Source organism: Lepeophtheirus salmonis, chromosome 14 (assembly GCF_016086655.4).
Source record: "Lepeophtheirus salmonis chromosome 14, UVic_Lsal_1.4, whole genome shotgun sequence".
Taxonomy (NCBI): Eukaryota; Metazoa; Arthropoda; class Copepoda; order Siphonostomatoida; family Caligidae; genus Lepeophtheirus; species Lepeophtheirus salmonis.
In genome coordinates, this window is record NC_052144.2 from 4350775 (window position 1) to 4372199 (window position 21425).

At 32.6% G+C, this 21425-nt stretch overlaps 2 protein-coding genes across 2 annotated transcripts; one reads left to right on the forward strand and one right to left on the reverse strand.

Annotated features, from left to right (window-relative positions):
* Positions 1 to 3902: 3902 nt before the first annotated feature.
* Positions 3903 to 6887, reverse strand: LOC121129122 (ER degradation-enhancing alpha-mannosidase-like protein 1). The gene is made up of 4 exons (XM_040724800.2): positions 6625 to 6887; positions 6131 to 6540; positions 4882 to 5474; positions 3903 to 4823 (listed from the first exon to the last, which is right to left on the reverse strand). Exons 1-4 carry the CDS (start codon positions 6720 to 6722, stop codon positions 4212 to 4214), a joined length of 1713 nt encoding a protein of 570 aa, XP_040580734.1. The 5' UTR covers positions 6723 to 6887; the 3' UTR covers positions 3903 to 4211.
* A 1575-nt stretch (positions 6888 to 8462) lies between these two features.
* On the forward strand, positions 8463 to 17414 carry LOC121128938 (activating signal cointegrator 1 complex subunit 3-like). The gene is given in 13 exon segments (XM_040724555.2): positions 8463 to 8784; positions 8848 to 9358; positions 9437 to 9713; positions 9775 to 10509; positions 11033 to 11769; positions 11827 to 11998; positions 12058 to 14469; positions 14527 to 14675; positions 14677 to 15040; positions 15098 to 15571; positions 15624 to 15870; positions 16898 to 17173; positions 17256 to 17414. Coding segments are annotated over 13 exon segments (6501 nt in total). The 5' UTR covers positions 8463 to 8668; the 3' UTR covers positions 17287 to 17414.
* Positions 17415 to 21425: the final 4011 nt, after the last annotated feature.

The following is a 21425-nucleotide window of genomic DNA, read 5'->3' on the forward strand; positions in this document are numbered from 1 at the left end:
CTCTTTTTGGTCAAAGGTTTTGAAATCGCCAGTTTGGGAACTTAGCTAATTTTTTTCTTCCTTCCTCGACTCTTCTGATTTGCAAGGGTTTGTCCATCCTTCCTTTTCTTATACTAATTCTCAATAGTCCTCAAAGGAATTTGTAATCTTTGAGCAATGTCTCTCTGGCTTGATCCACCCTCTATCATGCCAACAGCCTTGGCCCTGTTATCCAAAGAATGATATTTCACCATTTCGGAAATTGAACTTCAACTAACATCCTGTGGTGTTTTCTGAGCCCTTTTATAATGATGTATGATGCAATCATCGAAAATTATTTCATCAGAAAAATTTAATATTGCCTAATGTTTCTATCAGCCAAATTTCATTTTATTCCGACCAAAAATAATTTTTTTTTTCACTCTAAATCGGATATTTTTAATACCACCATCAATTTTTGGACATACTGTAGGGATGGTTGAATTTTTAAAATATTTGTATGGCTTTTGTTAGGTTAGTTATATAATGAAAAATCTCATAATAAAACAGCACAGGTACCATGATGCGAAACCATTTTTCCTTTTTTTGGTACACCTTAATGAACATTACTATTTTAGATCGGAAATTTTATTTACTTTATATTACGTATCTATACAATGTATTTTCTTTTCATCTGTCGATCTTTCGGCTTCTTTTTCCCCATATCCGTGTTCTGAATGTTGATTGATAGAATCTATGTTAGCTCTTGTTAATCATAGAACAATTTTTAACAATTATTGAAAATAATTCCATAGTTGAAAATAATTCAATTGTTTTTAGTCCCTTTTTCTGCTGTTTCTTCTTGGTGGAAAGTTTATGAGATAAAATAAAGTTAACGACGTGACAAATACAGAATTTTATGTTTATAGAAACACTTCAAGCTAAACTACGACAAATTTATGTAAATTGGGGCACTGGTTGGTTCATTTGCATATTTAGGCCATTTTGTAAATCAGTGTTTATGTATTATGTATTAATTCGGCGAGCAATTGTTCCCCACATGGTTCATAACTGACAATATCTTTAATATTCACTTTGTTACTTTTATAGTATTTTGCAACCTGTTCTCCAAAAGGAAACAGATAAAAGATCCATAATCAGTTGGTGGTTATCCATTTATTCAAAAATACGGGGTTATTATTTATTTAGGGTGACCTTTTTAGTGTTCTCTTTTTACCTTCTGTCCAGAGCTTCTGGGACATTTGTTATCAATTCATGTTAGATTTTTGTGGGTTAAGTTAATGTTGATTTGACTTAAAATAAAAGTCAAACTAACAATAAGGTATGACGAAAATCATATTCTCATATTTTCAAGAAAGCCCAAGCATTTTATATCTTAAGGTCCATAGCAATAGATCTGAAAATAATTTTATAGGCCTTGTCCATAGATAACTGGTAGAACGGTCAAGTTTTTTGAATGTAGTTGTAAAAAAAACGCACTCTCAATACAGCTGTCACTGGTAGTATTACATACCACAACAACAACAAAAGTGTACTAGTAGGTAGAAACAATTGATTTTATAAATTAAATCAATTATAAAACTCCTCAAATCAAAAGAAACTCAAAATGCTATAAATTAAATATTAATTTGTATACTAGTTCTTTTCATACACTCACCAGCTGTTTTTGATTCATACGTGAAATATGTGCAACAACAGGGCCCTCGATCAGTCTAAGTAGAAGTTGTCTATGTTCTTGTCTAATTCTGGGATATATAGAGATCTTTATTTATCCCAGTCTAATTTATGATGATGAAGAGTCCTCCTTTGTCAAATGGGGGAAAAAATATAATTCAAAATAAACAAGAACCGAAATGTACTAATATTTTAGGTCGGGGTATATTATATCATATTAGAAGGGTTCCTTGGCGCTTAGAAACATGGAGGAGGTGGAGTATAAACTGCCTTGAGGCCCAGCACTTCACCTGTACAACCCGAGGGACGAGGTGCATTTGGGGATATTAGAAGGGTTCCTTGATGCTTAGGGAAGCAGAGGTAGATAAAATTAACTTGCCTCGGGGTCCAGCAGTTCACCTACACAACCTTTGGGCCAGCATATTAGAAGGGTTCTATCCTGCCATGTTTCTTCATCATTCAATAGTTTTATCCTCCGAATATAGTATGAATTACGATAATATTGTCTTGCAATGAAATGAATCACAATCATATTGCTTACAATGATGTTGCTTCACGGTTATACTACACACAGCGTTTTTATCTCACACTGATAATGTGCACAACGATCTTATCCCCACGTTTTTGTCCGCAACCTTTTTACACAATCATTTTACAGTGAACCGAGTCCAACAATCCTCAGGGTATTCTCCGTATTCTATGAGCACATACAAATATTCAATCCTGTTCTGTATTTATCAATATAATCTTGTATGTAGTAGAAAAGGCAGTTCACTCCTCAGGATTTAAATAATAATGATAGCCGCATAGGAAAAGAAAATTCACTCTTCAGGTCGCCATCTTTAAAAAAAGCAGGATAAAAACGCAACCGATTAACATCACTAGTAATGGTCATATTAGATAGAGTTTAATGTAATTGGATCATCTTTGTTTATGTTTTTTGACTAGACTCAGTATTTCTGCACCATCTTGAGGCTATGAAGGTGTTGTAAGTTTGTGTCCTAATTATCTTGCTATCTTTTTTGGTAATAAGTAACTTCATATCAAACATTTTCCTATAAAGACATTTAGTATGTATAAAAACCATTTTTTATATAAAATTGAAATCATTTCCACGATCATTGTTTCTACTCAAAAAAATAAATAAATAGTGTCTTCCAAGGAACCTTGAGAGCTTCTTTCAAAATTTTCTATGAAATTAACAGTTGCCAAGAATCATACAATTATACTCCAGACTTTTTTTTATTTACATTTCAAGCCATTTTCAACATGTTTTGTGTACAATCGAGGAAAGCACCGGATTTGTCCTGAAGTATGGACAAAATCATATATTTCTAACCCAAAAAATTTGTCAAAATCTAAAAAAATATATTTGATAGTGGGTCAGGTCGTATTTTAACTTTTATTATAGCAGGTGAGGCGGGTTGTCAAAAATGCCAACCTTTACATCACTAATATATATGTTTCAAATGAATTACTACACAGATACTTGATTATATTATAAAATTTAATTCAACAGGTATGGAGTAGGCATAAAATAATTTGAAATGTTGAGTCGTATATAAATAAGTTTATGTGATTTGAATCGAATTACTAAAATTTTTTAAAATCAGATTTTTAGTTGTTAAAATATTCTCTGACTTCACTGGCTCGTTTATATTGTTATTGCAAGAAAGTAGTTGTACCCTAAACTAGAAGAAATGCTTCAAAGTAGCATTAAAAATGTTATTTCCTGGAGTTTGGCTAAGAACAAATGCCTATAAATTGTGATAAATGAAATTAGCTTGTGTTAAAATCTTTGATATAAATCAACCTTAAATCCACAGGGAGGATTCCTAATTCCTAACACACTCGACTTGAACAAAATAAATTAAAGCTAATTTATAAGTTAACTTGATAAAATTCTAGAAACTGGGATTTGTTAGGATAGTTTCAAATTCAAAAAACTTATTATCAGACGTATAATTTTATTTCACTAAGCTTTCATAAGATAATATACCTCAAGCTACCTATTCAGCCTCACATATAGCCTGTAAACCCAATTTATTTTGTCTGCTTTGTTAATGGAACGCTAAAATCGGCTAAAAGCTAAAAAAATAATCAACAGAACAATAATAAGCGAAACGTGTACGTACAAACCTCCAAATTTTATATATACCATACGCCTATCAATACACAATCGAAATATTTAATCCAGAGTTAACTTTTTTAAATACTTAACAATCTGAAATTATATACAAACAAAAAAATTTAAATGAATAACAATCACAAAATATATTTTCTATATAAATTATAATCATATTAAGTTACATTATAAATTTAAAGTATTATGTCTATGGGACGAGAAGACTTCGACTGTAAGCATTAATATAAAGGATCACGAAAATTTAACAAATCTTTAATAGCAAAAAACAAACAAACATAATATTAATTTATAACAAATAACCTAAAGTAGGATAGACGACAGTTAATCTATGACAAATGAGGAAACCACTTTCTATCAATTTATTGGAGACTGATAAAATACAAAGCTTCAGACATTTAATAATATTAAATTATCATGAATCTGATTTGAAGTGAGAAAACACTTGATTGAGATATTGAGGTCTTAAAGGGAGAAGATGTTTAGAGTAAACACCAGAATTTTCACAGGACGGATTTTGAGTTCTATTGCTAACAAAATTAGGTTTATAAAACTGGAAAGGTCCATCATTTTCCCAAATTTTATTTCTCCATTGTACTGAAATGGGAAAAATATGGCCTTCAGTAGTGAACAAATATTTATCTTCAAGTGGTCTTTGGTGCATGGGATTGGCATCATCAAATAGTAAGTATAGGTATTTGACAGTTTCTGAGAGGAAAAATGACTCTTGTCGATCCTCTAAACTCATATCGTTGACGTCATGAATTGTTGCATAGCCACAATTTGTTTTTGTATAGGTGTTGATACTATGGAGGATATCCGTTCCAACATGGAGATAGAACGGATTCTTTGTTGCACGATAGAGAAGATATGTAGACTCAGCAAATTCTGGCCGAAGAGGGTAAAATCGAACGTCAGGACCTTTATATTTCCAATTGTAACGTTCAGGAAGGAATCCATAGCGCTTCCATATCCCATAATAAAGAGCATGTTGGCAAATTGCCTCTTGAATATCACCGTTTAAAACCTGATATTAGAAAAATAAATAAAAACTGAATTCTTCAAACAACAAATTGAACATATACTTGCAATCCAGAAAAAGCTGCTTGAAGTGAGTCAATCCAATTTGTAACAACGTTTCCACTTGACATGTCAACATTTAAATACATGGGATGAGGACCAACCCCACTGTTACATTCGGATCGCCCATAACGCAAGTACTTTTTAATGGATTCATATGATTCCACAAACATGTCTAAGTCTTCTTTCTCCTGAAATAAGATATATGACTTGAGAAGATACTCATAGAAACTGTCTTGACCAGCACCAAGCCCAGATGTCGTAGATATCCATTCTCCACTTTCTACATCAACAGTATTACCAAATAAGCCCGTTACATTATTTCTCCTTTTCCACAGTGCAGCAACAGCTTTACGGGCATATGTTTCGTAGATAGGATCACCTATTAATCGACTTAACACTCCAAACTCTAGAATAAGACTCCCAACAGCGGCTGTACAGGAATCCGTTCTGCTATTTTTAGGAACACCAGTAACTAAATTAACCCGTGGATGAGGTAGATCGGTTTTGGAATCTAGAAAGGCAGATAATAAGCGATCTCCCAGATCATGTGCAAGAAACAACAAATCTCCCATGTACCAATCTGGAGTTAAATTACCTTCAATGAGTAAAAAAAAAAATCAGTAAAATACTAAATAAGTATTATGCTTAGAAGTGAAAATTGTATTAATCCTCGTGAATGTAAAAAAAAAAGTATATGCCGGTAAGTGATAAACGAGAAATGAGTTGAGTAAACATAAAAACAATTTGAACAAAAATCAAGGAAAGGAGATAATCCCAATTGATTTTTTACTTCATATTTACATAAGAGACAATATTTATAGGACATATTTGAGTCACTTAAAGGCTTTGTATTCAAATTTTTTGGATTAATTTAGATACCTCAAAAAATTTAATACATATATTGGCCCTCATACGGCATTTGAAATAAAATCTATCAAATTATCATTCGTTTATAGTGACGATCCATTTTGGCTGCTGAAAGTGTACATTCAATTTTGTAAAAAAATAATTCGAGCATACTTTTATGTTGACAGAGCTATATATCTGCTGACCGAGAGCATAGTATTAAAATTATATAAAAGCTCCTTGCTCCCTTACACATTTAAATTTTCAAAATAGGGACAAATAATGAATGAGAGCTACAATATATTGCAGGTTACTAGCATTTATATTTTTTTAAATACATCCTCAAGAAGACTTGAAACATTTTCATATCCCTAAATATATGAAATATAATAATTAATAGAGTACCAAAGGGTGACTTTGGATCTTCCATGAGTAGATGAGCAGATAAAAGTCCCCCCAAGAGGCGAATGTTAGCTTCGAATACTTGGACCGTACTACCTTTATCAAAAGAGACATGCTCAATGATAAGACTCACAGCCCTTTGAAACTCAGTGGCATTGCCCATGAGGGCTAAAGTATCTAAGGCATCAATTAAGGTGAGAGAATAATCTCCAAGAACATCGTTAATATTAATATTGGAGGGGTTTTCTTTATCAGGACCTCTTCCTCGACACTTGATGGGATCCAGTTCATCCAAGGGAAAGGCACATTTCATGTAGCAGTCGTAGGCGAAAGTGAACATTTCTCTCACTTCTTTCAGAGCAGAGGATCGCTCAGACTCAGGGAAAACACCATAATTCTTGCTCCAGTCGTCTCTATAACACCAAAAAAAACATTAATTTATTAATTATCATATCATAGGATGCAACTCCGAGAGATAAAAGGGCGAGTCAACTTACTTCCCGATGTCAAAAATATCATAAACGGAGTTTGTGTAAGCCAGGGCAGAGCTCAGAAACAGAAACCGGAAAACCGTTTGGAACGGAGCCAGGAGCATCTTTCCCCGATAGCCGATTCCAGTTTAAAAGGCTCTCCCTATTTCTGACATGATTCAGCACCACGAAGAGACGCCTCTTGTCGATGTGGCTCAATTTGAATGGAGCTCATTTCTTGCTGCGACGACGACATTGGACTCTTCCAAATATGTGACGTCATTATAATTATCTTTCCGTTTTAGGCTTTGTTTTCATTTGACGTCACTTCTTATGCGATTTCACCATTCTTTTTTGACTTCATGTCAGTTGAATAAAATGCAGCTGCGCTACCAGAGTACGTGATAGACGATATTTGTTGTGTACAAGTTGCTATTTTGTACAAGTTGAAACTTGTACAAGCAAATGTTACTACCAAAATTATATTATAAAATCTATAATTTTAGATGAATAATTTAGAGTACCTTTGATAAATATGATGCAATAATTGAGATCGTCTTCACGTGATGTAATCATAGTTCATGGTGGCAATTTTAAGGGCCTAAATAACCAAGTTTTTTTAGCAATGAAACACCTTTTTTCATTAATATTAAGGAAAATGGTAAACTATTGGATGTCAAAATGGGACCACAAATAAAAGTACTTTGACCCTACTGTCTTTCAAAATTGTATCCTTTATTGTCTAGTTTTATTTTATATGTATGACCCTAAAATGTATTAAAAATATGTTATTACATTGTTATACTGACAAAACAATCCTATTTCAAATGTTGTAATGAAATAAGGCGCTTAGAAACGTAAATTTGCTTGTAAATACAAGTTAAAATTTATACAAAATCACATTCTCATGCCGCTGGCAACTTGAAAATAAAAATTAACACATCCCTAGTATTTGTCAAATGAGTTCTTATACTAATTGGAGGAGCAACAGTTACAATCACGCAACCTGCTATAGTGAAAAATATCATTTTGGAGAACAATCGTAATTGTAGTTTTTACATTTAAAAAAAATCAATTCAGAGTGGAAAATATTTAATATTAGTTAATTATTTGAATAAAACTTACGAAATAATAATCAAGTACAAACACGAACTCAAGTTTAGATACTCATTAAATAATTTCTTTTTGATTGGGGACAATTAAAAAATATGTAACATCTTTAGTATTTAATAATATTTAAAAATTCAACTAAAAAACAAACTTTAAGTGATCCCAGATATTTTCTATATCACATATGCTTACATTCAAACAAAAAGTGCATAGGTGTTTCCTTTGATGCCTTAAAAAAGAATCAAATTCTCTCTTCATAAACCATGCTACCCAGAGACAGGGTAACAGAGTTTCTAACTATTTTATATTTCATCCATAATTGTGAATGATCGAACAAAGGGTCCTCTAGGCCTTTTTCTATAATATCTAGAACCGAAGTATATAGCCCAAACCCATTTTTTCATGTTTGGATTTGATTCAAAATCCAAACTCAATTAGTAAATATCTAAGATTGTTATTCAGTTTCAATAAATAATTATTCAGTTTAAATGAATACATATTGATTTTTTAACATTTACTTTATAAAACTCTTTAAGTATAATTTCTACTTTGGTTTTCAGTTAGTCCATCACTTTTGCCACGAGAACAATTTGTTGATATTTCAAATATTACCCCAAAATGGAAGAGAGGTGCTTGAAATAGTATGCCACGGTGATATAAACTACAACTACGACAAATATTATATCTTTATAATTATTCAATGTTCATTATGAGTTTATCAAGTTGAATTTCTCATCAAAAATGATGTTTTCACCACACTAGGTTGCGTGATTGGTGCACCTGCTCGTCAAGATAGTGTTGGACTCATTGATTTGTTACTTATTAGTTAGTTATAATTTATATTATTATATAAATTATAATTACTCCGTTTACAGTTTATCTCATTTTCCTCGGGTTTAATCGTACATTGATCTCCAAAGTATTAAAGTAATAATTTTAGTTATTATTAATTTGCTTCTTCATGAGTCCCGAGCCATTTAGAGTAAGTCGATTTCTTCGAAATGAGGGATCTCTTACTCGGCCACCTCCTCAGAATGGAACCTCTGTCTCATCCGAAGCAACTCCTGCTTCTAGAAGGTATCTCACACTACTGTGTTTAATAACTATTTGAATTAATTATCTCATGTTCTTTTGGGTTAGGAGCGACGAATGGCGAAATCTCATCAAAACACTAAAGAAATCCTGCGATATGAAAGAATTAAAGGCTCTTACAACAGAGATATCTGGCTCCGATTCCAACTTTGATCTCATCAATGAAACCTCCCTAGACCTCGTTTGCCGAATCTACAAGCGTATTTCCGACAAATTTCCTGAAAATTCCCTTTTAACAGATTTGAAAAAGGATTACCCCCATATCACATCCTCTCAAATAACAAAATTGCTACGCTTAATTCGCTCTCTTAATGAAACTACACAGGAATTTTCAGAGTATTTCATTTCTAGGGAAAATGAGAACAACAAAATCTTATTTGGACAACAATTAAAATTCTCTTCTCCCCTGAAACATTTTGAAGATACGGATAATATCTATTTAGATTATTTGACAGACTTCTCCCAATTGAATGAGTTTAATTTAGACAAATCACTGTCCTTCAATTATGATCATGTTAAATCCATTACGAATGGCAAAGAAAACAACACCTCATTCAAAGTAATTTTTTAGCGATAAATAATGAATTATTTCCATAATATGAAGTATCAATTCTGTTTATGTATTTTAAAAAAATAGAACGCAAAATGGCTTCAAGAAAAGGTAATCCAATTCTATGGAAAGGAAAGTGAACCTCTAGGTATGTCTATTCAAGAGTTTTGTCAGACGTTGCTAGAAGTTATTACTTCTAAAAAGTCATCAGACGAATTACAAAATGAGCTCTTTGAGCTTATAGGATTTGATAGGATTGATCTCATTTCCTTAATTTTGGAGTATCGTGACGAAGTTACAAAATCTGAAAGAGACACCAAGAGATTTCTTATAAGAGAACTTGCTGCTGCCACTACGTTATCTGGTAAAAATGTTTCAGTTCTGATGTATTTTCTATTTTAATCAGTTCCCTAACTGAATTTCAGATGCAATGACTGAGCACGACAAGCGACCCATGTATGGTTGTCAGGTTCTGGTTCATTCTCAAGAAGAAAAGAGACTTCGGAAGCAAATGTGGAAGGAAGAAAAAAAGATTGGTAAAGCCATGAAACAAATGGCTGATGATGAATACTTTGAAATAGAAGAATCAAAGGCTGCATCTAGAGCCGTTCTTGCCTCAACGATAATGAAGCCTATGCCTGTCCTTTCAACAAATAATGATTTTAGAAAATCTGTTTCGCCTCAGCCAAGCTATCCATTTGTTTTTGATTCTAAGGCAGTTGTTAAACAAACTTCAGGATTTATCCATGGCTCTAAAATAGCTCTCCCTGTTGGTTTTGAGCGCAAAGATCACAAGAAATTTGAAGAGGTCTATATTCCAGCATCAGAAAAAGCTCCAGTAGATGTTGGTAAAAATCTTATTCCCATCGAAACTCTTGATGATATTGGACAAACTGTATTTAATGGTATTGAAAGTCTGAATCGTATTCAGTCTATTGTTTTCGATACAGCATATAACTCTAGTGAAAACATGCTTGTTTGCGCTCCGACTGGAGCGGGTAAGACTAATGTTGCTCTACTGTGTATTACTCAAACAATTAAAAATTTCATTGATAATGGAATAATTAAAAAGGACAAGTTCAAAATTGTATATGTGGCGCCAATGAAGGCCTTAGCAGCTGAAATGACAACAAACTTCTCAAGAAAACTTTCTCCATTAGGCAATGACTACTAAATGCTTGATATATAAATTCTTGTTTTACCCTTAAAATTTATTTATAGTGAGTTAACACAAAAACAATCTTGAACGAAAATTGAGAAAAGTAGATTTAAAAAAAATCATATAAATACATATAGCCCAAAATTTCATAGACATATTTCGATCAATTATAGGCTTTCTATTCAATTTTATGGGATGAGTTGAGATACCCAAATGTACTAATTATAGTTTAAATCCTTTATTTGATTTATGTGATTTAATTTGACCTCAATATGGCTCTTACAAATAAAATTTCTAATTATTTCATAGTGACGATTAATTTTGACTACTTTTAGTTCAATTTTTGGCGCTTCCAAACGTTTAAGAAGTACAATTTGTTAACAAATGATATCTAGACTCTATTTTGAGAAAAATCATTCCAGCTTGTTTTTGTGTTGACCACATTTCTTTTTAATTAATATTAGTGAAGTCATTTTTCGATTGATGATAAGTATACTCATTATAGTATTGATTGCCTAATTTAGGCTTAACGGTAAAGGAATTGACTGGTGATATGCAATTAACTAAATCTGAAATTCTTCAAACGCAAATGCTTGTAACTACTCCGGAAAAATGGGATGTGGTTACACGTAAACCTGGTGATGTGTCTCTGGCTCAGTTAGTTCGTCTATTAATTATTGATGAAGTGCATTTACTTCATGGAGATCGAGGTCCTGTTATTGAAGCTCTAGTTGCAAGAACTCTTCGTTTAGTGGAAAGCTCTCAAACACTTATTCGTATTGTTGGACTCTCCGCTACATTGCCAAACTATATAGACGTGTCTCGTTTTTTGAGGGTTGATCCGTTCAAGGGGCTATTTTTCTTTGATGGAAGGTTTAGACCCATTCCCCTTGCTCAAACTTTTATTGGTGTTAAAGAAACTAAAGCATTAAAACAATCTCAAGACATGAATGAAATATGTTATGACAAAGTCGTAGAATTTCTAAGAAAAGATAAACAAGTCATGGTGTTTGTACATGCTCGCAATGCTACTGTTAAAACTGCATTAAATCTGAAAGAATCTGCTCAAAATCATGGACATGCTGCTCTCTTTGAACCTGAAAATACTTCTCAACTTGGTATTGCGATGAAAGCTCTAAGTAAATCTCGTAACAAGCACATCATGGAGCTCTTTCAATCGGGTATTGGTACTCATCATGCAGGAATGCTGCGATCCGATAGAAATATAGTTGAAAAGCTTTTTTCTCAAGGATTAATTAAGGTTTTGTTTTTTCATATGTATTTAATTTTGTTAACCAATATATATATATATACATAGGTTTTGGTATGTACTGCCACCTTGGCTTGGGGAGTTAATTTACCAGCCCATGGAGTAATTATTAAAGGAACTGAAATTTATGATGCTAAAAAAAGTAGTTTCGTTGATATTGGTATATTAGATGTTTTACAGATATTTGGCCGAGCTGGAAGGCCTCAATTTGATAAGTCTGGTAAGTTTTTAAAATTTAAAATGGCTTAAAAATAATTTTCTTTCCCCCTTCCAAATCAGGACACGGAATCATTTTAACTTCACATGATAAACTCTCCCTATATTTGTCTCTTTTAACGAATCAGTTTCCTATAGAATCAAACTTTATATCTCTGATTGCTGACAATTTAAATGCCGAAGTTTCACTAGGAACAGTATCTACGGTAGAAGAAGCTATAAATTGGCTTTCCTATACTTACCTTTTTGTACGAATGAGACTCAATCCTCTCGTGTATGGACTTACTCATAAGCAACTTAATGATGATCCACTTTTAGAAGAAAAACGTAGAGAAATTGTTATTGAGGCATCTCAAAGGCTGGATCGTGCGAAGATGGTGAGATACTGTGAGCGTACCAGCTATCTGAACTCTACTGATTTGGGTAGAACTGCTTCACATTTTTATATTAAATATGATACTGTCGAAATATTCAACGAACATTTGAGACCTATAATGAACGAACGAGAAATATTGACAATGATAACTAAGGCTCAAGAATTTGAGCAATTAAAAGTTAGAGATGAGGAATTAGAGGAATTGGATGAATTAACTCGAGAAAATTGCGAAATGCTTCCTGTAGCAGGTGGCTCAGAAAATGTTCATGGTAAAGTGAACATTTTGATTCAAACGTACATTTCTCGTGGATACGTTAAATCATTTTCACTCGTATCGGATCAAGGATATGTCATTACAAATGCCTCTAGAATCGTTAGAGCACTATTTGAAATAGTATTACGTAAAAATTGGCCTCTTCTGGCTGGCCGTTTACTTAAACTTTCCAAGATGATTGAGCGTCAAATGTGGGACTTTGAATCAGCATTGAAGCAACATCCCCATATGAAGTACGAAATTCTTAGCAAACTTGAAAATCGAAATATTAATTTGGAGAACATTCGTGAGAGCAATGCAAAAGATATTGGCCATCTGATACATCATGTCAAGGCAGGCATCGATATTAAACGTTGTGCCCATGAAGTCCCATTAGCCACTTTGGATGCTTATTTACAACCTATTACAAGAACAGTTGTTCGAATCAGGTTGACAATAACTCCAGATTTTAAGTGGAACGACAAAATACATGGCTATGTGGGAGAATCATTCTGGATTTGGGTTGAAGATCCAGAAAATAATTTTATTTATCATCATGAGTACATTACGCTTACTAAAAAACAAGTGATCAATATCATACCAATGGAACTAGTTTTCGTTATTCCTATTTTTGAACCTCTTCCAACTCAGTATTACCTTCGACTCACTTCTGATAAATGGTTAGGTAGTGAGACTGTATGTCCAGTATCATTTAAACATCTTATTCTTCCTGATCACCATCCACCTCACACAGATCTGTTAGATCTACAACCTTTGCCTGTTAAAGCTCTCAATAATCCGAAATTTGAGTCTCTTTACTCATTTAGTCATTTCAATCCTATCCAAACTCAAATATTTCATTCCCTTTACCATACAGATAAAAATTTGTTACTTGGTGCTCCTACTGGATCTGGTAAAACCATTGCGGCTGAAATTGCCATGTTTAAAGTTTTTAGGGATTATCCCAAGGGCAAGGTTGTATATATTGCCCCCCTAAAGGCTCTTGTTAAAGAACGTATGTCTGATTGGAAAATTCGACTTGAGAAACATCTTGGGCTAAAAGTCGTGGAATTAACTGGTGACGTAACTCCAGACATTAGAGCAATTGAATCATCTACTGTTATCATAACAACCCCTGAAAAGTGGGACGGTGTTTCCCGATCTTGGCAAACGCGGAAGTATGTTCAAAATGTAGCCCTTATTGTTATTGATGAAATACATCTTTTGGGTTCTGACCGTGGTCCTGTTTTGGAAGTAGTCGTTTCTCGAACAAATTTTATATCCTCACATACTGAACGAAACCTTAGAATAGTTGGGTTGTCGACAGCATTAGCTAATGCAAGAGATCTTGCGGATTGGCTAAATATTGATAAAGTTGGATTATATAATTTTCGCCCTTCTGTTCGTCCTGTTCCATTGGAAGTTCACATTAATGGTTATCCTGGAAAGCATTATTGCCCTCGAATGGCTACTATGAATAAACCAGCTTATCAAGCTATCCGTATGCATAGTCCTTATAAGCCCTCCTTGATTTTCGTATCATCAAGAAGACAAACTAGACTAACAGCATTAGATTTAATTTCCTACTTAGCTGCAGAAGATGATCCTAAAATGTGGTTACATTTAGGAGGAGATGAAATGGAACAGATCACAAGACATTCTATAAAAGATTTAAATTTGCGACTCACACTCGCCTTTGGAATTGGATTTCATCATGCCGGTTTAGTAGAGAATGACAGAAAGATTGTCGAAGAATTGTATGTAAATCAGAAGATACAAGTATTAATAGCAACATCAACCGTGGCTTGGGGTGTTAATTTTCCTACACATCTTGTTATAATTAAAGGTAATATTAATTTATTCAAGTTAAGCTGAATTACGTATCTTATATTTATTTTGATAGGTACGGAATATTACGATGGAAAAACCAAGCGATATGTTGATATGCCTATAACTGATGTTCTTCAAATGATGGGTAGAGCAGGGCGTCCACAATTTGACGATGTTGGAGTGGCTTGCGTTTTTGTGCATGATGTTAAAAAGAATTTCTATAAAAAAGTTCTTATATGAACCTTTCCCTGTTGAATCTAGCCTTTTAGGTGCTTTACCTGATCATTTAAACGCTGAAATAGTTGCTACAACTATTTCTACAAAACAAGAAGCTTTAGATTACATCACATGGACTTATTTTTTTAGAAGAGTCATTCGGAATCCAGCTTTTTATGGGTTGGAAGGTGTTGATGATTCGAATTTTAATTCTTTTTTGACTGAGATTATTGATAAAGCTATTATCGTTCTTCAAAATTACGGCTGTTTAGACAACTCTCATGAAAACGAATCTGTTTTATCTGCGAGTTTCTTGGGAAAAGTTGCTTCTTACTACTATTTGTCTCATGAAACTGTTGGCCTTCTAAAAGGTATTATGTGCATGATTAAATGATTAATAGATAGTAAATTATTATTATGGTCCTTAGATACTATTAAGGGTGATATGTCCATTGACGATGTTCTTGGTACGTTAAGTGATGTTAAAGAGTATTCTGAGCTACCCGTTCGACATAATGAAGACACTATTAACACGGACCTTGCCGCTAATCTACCTTGCAATTTGTCCCGACTTGCAATGGAATCACCTCATACTAAAGTTAGAATATTACTGGCTTGTCACTTTTCTAGACAACCTCTTCCAAATTCTGATTATAATACAGACACAAAGTCTGTCCTTGATCAAAGTATTCGTATATTGCAAGCCATGATAGATATTTCTGCGGATTTTGGATATTTATCTTCAACATTAGTGATACAAACTTTTATGCAAATGGTTGTTCAAGCTCGATGGGACAGTGATAATGCAACATGCATATTACCTTACATGGAATCTCGAGACGAAGTTTTTTTCAAAAATGTTCCGGGAGGAGGTTTGCCTGGCACCATTCACTGTTATAAAGGTAAAAAGTCAAAAAAAAAGATGAGGTATTAAAATAATTTTTCCATGTTTAGGAGATTTTAATGGACTTTCAAAGACATTGAAGGGAGCAGCTCATTTGGATGAAGCAAAAATACGTGAAATACACACGATCCTTTCCAACTTACCTATGATGACAGTAAATTTAAGTTTAAAGGACTCTCGTGGTAATATATTCCCTGTTGGAGAAGATTGGATTGAGGTTGCAACAGATGAAGAGTATTTATTATGTTTGGAAATTAAGAGAACAACGAGAAGCCGCAAACATGCATTTGCTCCAAAGTAAAATTTATAGATAAACGAGGGTAATAAAGTATATTATGCGAGCGTTCTAGTATCTCGATACTTAAAGAGTAAGTTGGTTTGAATTTTTAAATATATCTATACTTTTATGGAAAATGAATCCCAGATATTAACAATGATTTAATTCCCATATTTAACTGCTCTTATATACTATCCAAAGTTATCAGGGCAATCATCCGAGATCAAGACCATCATGAATGAGTCATATAGAAATTGGAGCTTATTCATAGGCCAAATCAGTATACTTGCATCGAACTTTGGGAAAGGAAAGGACCTGACTGATCAAGGAGGTGTATCCTCTAGAAACATCTGAAATTAAGTTTATCGAGTCTGTAGGTACAATTTTAAGTTGGCTTCATAAAAATCTTGGTCTCTCAAAAAATGTGAAAAATGGGCATCAATAATGCTTTTGATATGTACAAATAAGGGTATCCAAACAATAGTCCAGACTTGGTGCCAGCCAGGCTCGGTTTAGCGTGAGCGTGGCCTTTTTCTTCAAATGACATTTTTTTTTTCGGGCATTTTTTAATTAGATCAATTGATTGACTTTTTTTTTTTAGAAAAGACCTAGACTGAAAATAATATTTAATTCCAATTTTAAAAATTACAATGCTTTTTCTATTTATATTTTCGTGGTCTTTTTAATAACATTTTTTATAATTTTTTTTTTTTCCAAATTCTGTACGGTGCGGGCTCCCAGTCGTGGCAATCTTCTTAAATTCCACACTGGTCCCATTTGACTTTTTTTTTGTCTCCTGAAGTAAAAAAAAAGATTACCGGGCCACAGTTTTGGGTCTTAAACCTTTTATGATGGCTTTTTACTTATGGGAAAATTACTGGAACAAGGTTCTCGAAAGAGAGGATGAGTATACAGATAAATAATACTTATAATTCAGATACGTATTTAAACGAATAAATTAGTTATCTCTCACACGCATGTTGAACTTTGTTACCTTCGTATAATGGCTCACGTTGTCCTCATTCAAATTTTCAACTGTTTTACTAGGTTTCCAAAACTAAAAGATGAGGGATGGTTCCTTGTATTGGGTGATACTGAGGCATGTATAGGTGGAGAATTAGTGGCTCTTAAGCGATGTATGGTTGCATCAAAAGATAAACGTGATCAACTAACCTTTTATACACCAGTCAATCCGAAGAGATTAATACTCACGCTTTATATAATGTCAGATACATACCTTGGACTAGACCATCAGTATGATATAAAATTGGAAGCTGTTGGGGGAAAGAAAACAGAGTTTATTGAGGATGACCATTTGTATAGGTAAATTATAAATATTCTTATAAATTATTTCGTAATATTGTATACTGGACATGACTTGAATATTTGTTTCCTTTGTATTCAGGCAATTTGGAAGCATTGGGCTAAATCCTTGATGGTAGTGACAAACTTATTGACACTTTAAACTGTGATTTTATTTTTATATGTTATTTTATAAAAATATATGTTATAAATATATGTACTTATTACAATGTGCAATGTATGCGCTCTATATTTCTTTAAATACGGTATATTATTTTTTTATGGGATAAATATTTTAATTTATGGTGGTCATTAATGTAAAGGATGTTAAACTATCCCCTCTCACTCTTAACGATATTTATATGTCGCCATCAGGGGCATCCACAGGATTATATATTATATATATATGTTTGTTTGGTTTTTACATCTTCAAGTGAATTGAACTTAATGTTCAAGTGAATTGTTCTCTTTAGTCTTGAAGCAAGAAGTTCTGATTTTTCTTAAGTAGGCACGAGTCACTAGCAAGATCATTCAACTGTTCTTGGTTGAAGAGTTTAGGGTCTAAAGTTGTATCTTCGTAAGTGTAATTTGTATCTGCAGATGGTCCGGAAACGCAAGTTGCACCTCCAAGACTTTCCATGTCATCTCCGATATAATCTAGGGAGATTGGAATTGGCAATGAGTCATCATATTTTAATGGTGTACGTGCTGACTCCATGTTTGGATATTAAATCAAGTGTTTGTTCTTGGCAGAAACCCCCATTAAGTTCACACTATAGAAATAACAGTCAGCATAATTATTTTTTTGGCTCTCTCCATATCATGGGGACAGTAAATTGCATTGAGGATTTATTTTCGTTAAATCAATCCCATAATCTAGTTCTACAATCCGACCATATATGATATGGTGTCCATGGTTTACCTAGGTCTCCTAAATGGCAAACAAAGTATAGGTTGTATATTTTCTTTATATCAGATGTAATACTTCGTCGCTGGGTTTTTGTTTTGAACTGACTGCATAATAATAAAATAATAATAAAACTTATCTGGATGATTGTTACAATGTCGAAGCATGTTAACGGACCCGAGCACGATGACCAGCAGATTATATATAAGAATTTTTCAAGATTCAACTTTTTTTTTTTTTTCATGATTCTCAGGATGATTTAAATGATATCTTATTAAATTCTTCTTTAGATACGAAGTAATTTCAGAATAAATATTGGTAGCTATATTAAATTTGAACAAGTTCAGAAATAACGCGCCTACAAACGTAAAGACATTTTTTACTTCTTTATTTTATACTATATTTGTAGTTAGAATAATAACAAATTTTGATATTTGAAATTTGACAAAAAATTGGCTTTTCTAATGTTTTTAGAATATATGTTTTTAAATGTTCCTTTCATTGGTTAGATGGAGTTGCACTGATTAAGTATAAGTAAACATTATAGTATTACAATTACTCCATCTTAGCTAGGAATCTTCTTTGAAGTCCATATACATGAAGTATATTTCTTTCTCTAGGAATCACCGGGGCACGAACGTACACACATCAAGTCCAAGAGATATAATTTTATTTTTGACAAACTAATCAAAAGTTTGATTACAACCATTTTGTTTTGTTGACAATGATAGAATGTGTTGTTTTTTTTGGTTTTTTTTTTTAAAAGTTCCAAATTTGACTAGTAACTATTTTTAGAAGAGACAAAAACTTTTTTTAAAAGTATAAGTGTAAAATTTTAAGCTTTTTCTAAGAAACTTTTTAATTTTGGTTAGGATATTTGAGTATACTTGAATATATATAGAATCACAAATCGTAAGAATTTTGGCATGTAAGTAAAAGAAAAAAAAATAACTAAAAAGTAGCATACATCATGAAGGAAAGTGATAAAGTGACGTCATTTGTGCTATCGCAAAAAATGACATTTTGATATGAGTACGTTAAGGAATCTACTCTAGCTAAAAGGACCTTTTCTCCACTTTATTTTAAATTGATAGGAACACCGACCTAAATGATAACTATTAACTGGATACTCAATAGGCAAAGAAAAGGAGAGTCAACCGTCAGCTGACATTTTATGCTATATATATCTACGTAATAAAAAAACCACGATTAGTAATGTCGCAGTCAACAGCTCAAAGACGAGTTGCTTTTTTTCTCCTTTTTGTTGAATAAGTTGAGCATCCAGTTAATTATATAGGTCCGTGGGTAGGAAGGGAATCCTCAGCACCCCATTGCATCAGTTGCTACACGTTCAAGAATTATCTATGACATCACAAATATCATTCATTTATTATATAATGATAATATTAAGTCCATTTTATCTGATTTTTTATAACATAATATGTATTTTGAATCCCCTTGGATAGAATATTCTTAAAGTAGTTTGAGCACTTGGGCACAATTCATAAATATGCGTTTAATGTGAATAATATTCGAAGATTTGAATTGTATGATTATGTCAAGGGCGTTTGAGAGAACGGGGAACAAAAATTCTTCACATTTTTTTTTTGTATTCTTTACGCAATTTGACTATATATCATACACTGAAATGCATACGAGCAAGGGGGGAGAAAGAGAGAAACACATTCAATCAAAAAATATATGATTTATTCTAATAAATCACATATTTCTCTCTGACACGTCCTTTTATTTATTTTATCACGCAACTTTTCCTCCGAAAAGAAACTAATAAAGGTCCAAAGTCAGTTTGTAGTTAACGTATGAAACTATTGCTCAATGATTACATGAAATTGTTTGCAGCTTAAAAATAGCTCACTCTAATGTTCACTGATCAGAAGCAGCAATATCGACAACCGACAACAAAATACGCAGTATATTTTTATTGTAACGAGCTCATATCTTGCTGATTCTATACATAGATATTAAATATATATATTCATTAACTATGTTGTTATTTTTCTCCATACCTTTTACCATGACATTCATATATGAAGCCATAGGGACAGGGGACAAAAATTGAACAGAAATTTGACTGTTGTTTCACTTATTTCACGTATTAAATAACAGCAACTGCTGGGAGTATAAAAAGAACAGGTAAGAGTTTTTATGATGAATTTCTACCCACTAATATACACTTTTTTTTCTTGCTGTAATATGTAGTACCACCAGCTGACTTGATAGTGAATTTCTTACATCTACGTTCACACAACTAGATTACTCATTAAAACAGTTATCTAAGGTCTTAATCTATTGACCGTTTTCCCCCATCTTAGCTATGTATATGAATAAAACACTTTAAATTTCTTCTGAGGTCATTGTGCCGAAGGTTAATTGAAATACAAGGTTAGAACATCATGTAATCGGACTTGCTAGAATGTTCAATTTAATGTACCGTACCGAATGCTGGGTAAGACAGACAGATTTTCACGTCCTAGTGTATAACAACGGTATATTAACAGCATATAATATTAGAAATTATATGATTTATACTAACCATGTATACTCTTTGGCGTGCCTATTAAAAAGCGTGGTGGAAGTCAAAAATCAATACGAAAAGCTTTATGGTATAACCTTGCATTTCTATTAACCTATATTTATAGTTGATAATATTGTAGAGAAAAACGCGTGCAAGGAGAAGGGGGGAAAAAGACATATGGTATCATTGTTTAAAATACTGATGTGATTATCATCTGCCTGCTTTATTATGATTTTTGAGGGTATTACGAATGTATTTATTAGTAAAATGTTTAATGAAGATATACTACGTATAATTGACTCCGACGTTTTTTATCCGTTACTGTAAATTTGAAAACGTCACACACCATGAAATTATAATTCATACTGAACCTTATTCTCAGAATAATAGCTAATGAAACGACAAAGTAGAGTATTTGAAATATATTTGAAGCTTAAAGTTTAAAAAAGAAGGTTTTAATTAAATATAATCTACATACTAAAAAATAAACCATTAAACATTTAAGTTAAATATACAAAATTAAACAATTAAAATCATATAACTATTAATAATAATAAATTATAAATACAGAATATTGAAATAATAGATTGATCCAGATAATCTTTTCTTGTTCTAACATCGGAATTCAGTTAAATATGTCATAACTTTAGGTTGCAATACACAAGCGAGACGTGGAGTTTAATCAAAAAGATAATCACCCCTCTTCTTCATGTGGAAGTTGCTATATACAATTGTGCACAGGATAGATATATCTCTACCGATGAGATCTAACTAATTATTAATAATAAAGTAAATGTCAAAATCATAAAATTAGACAATAAATATATTAA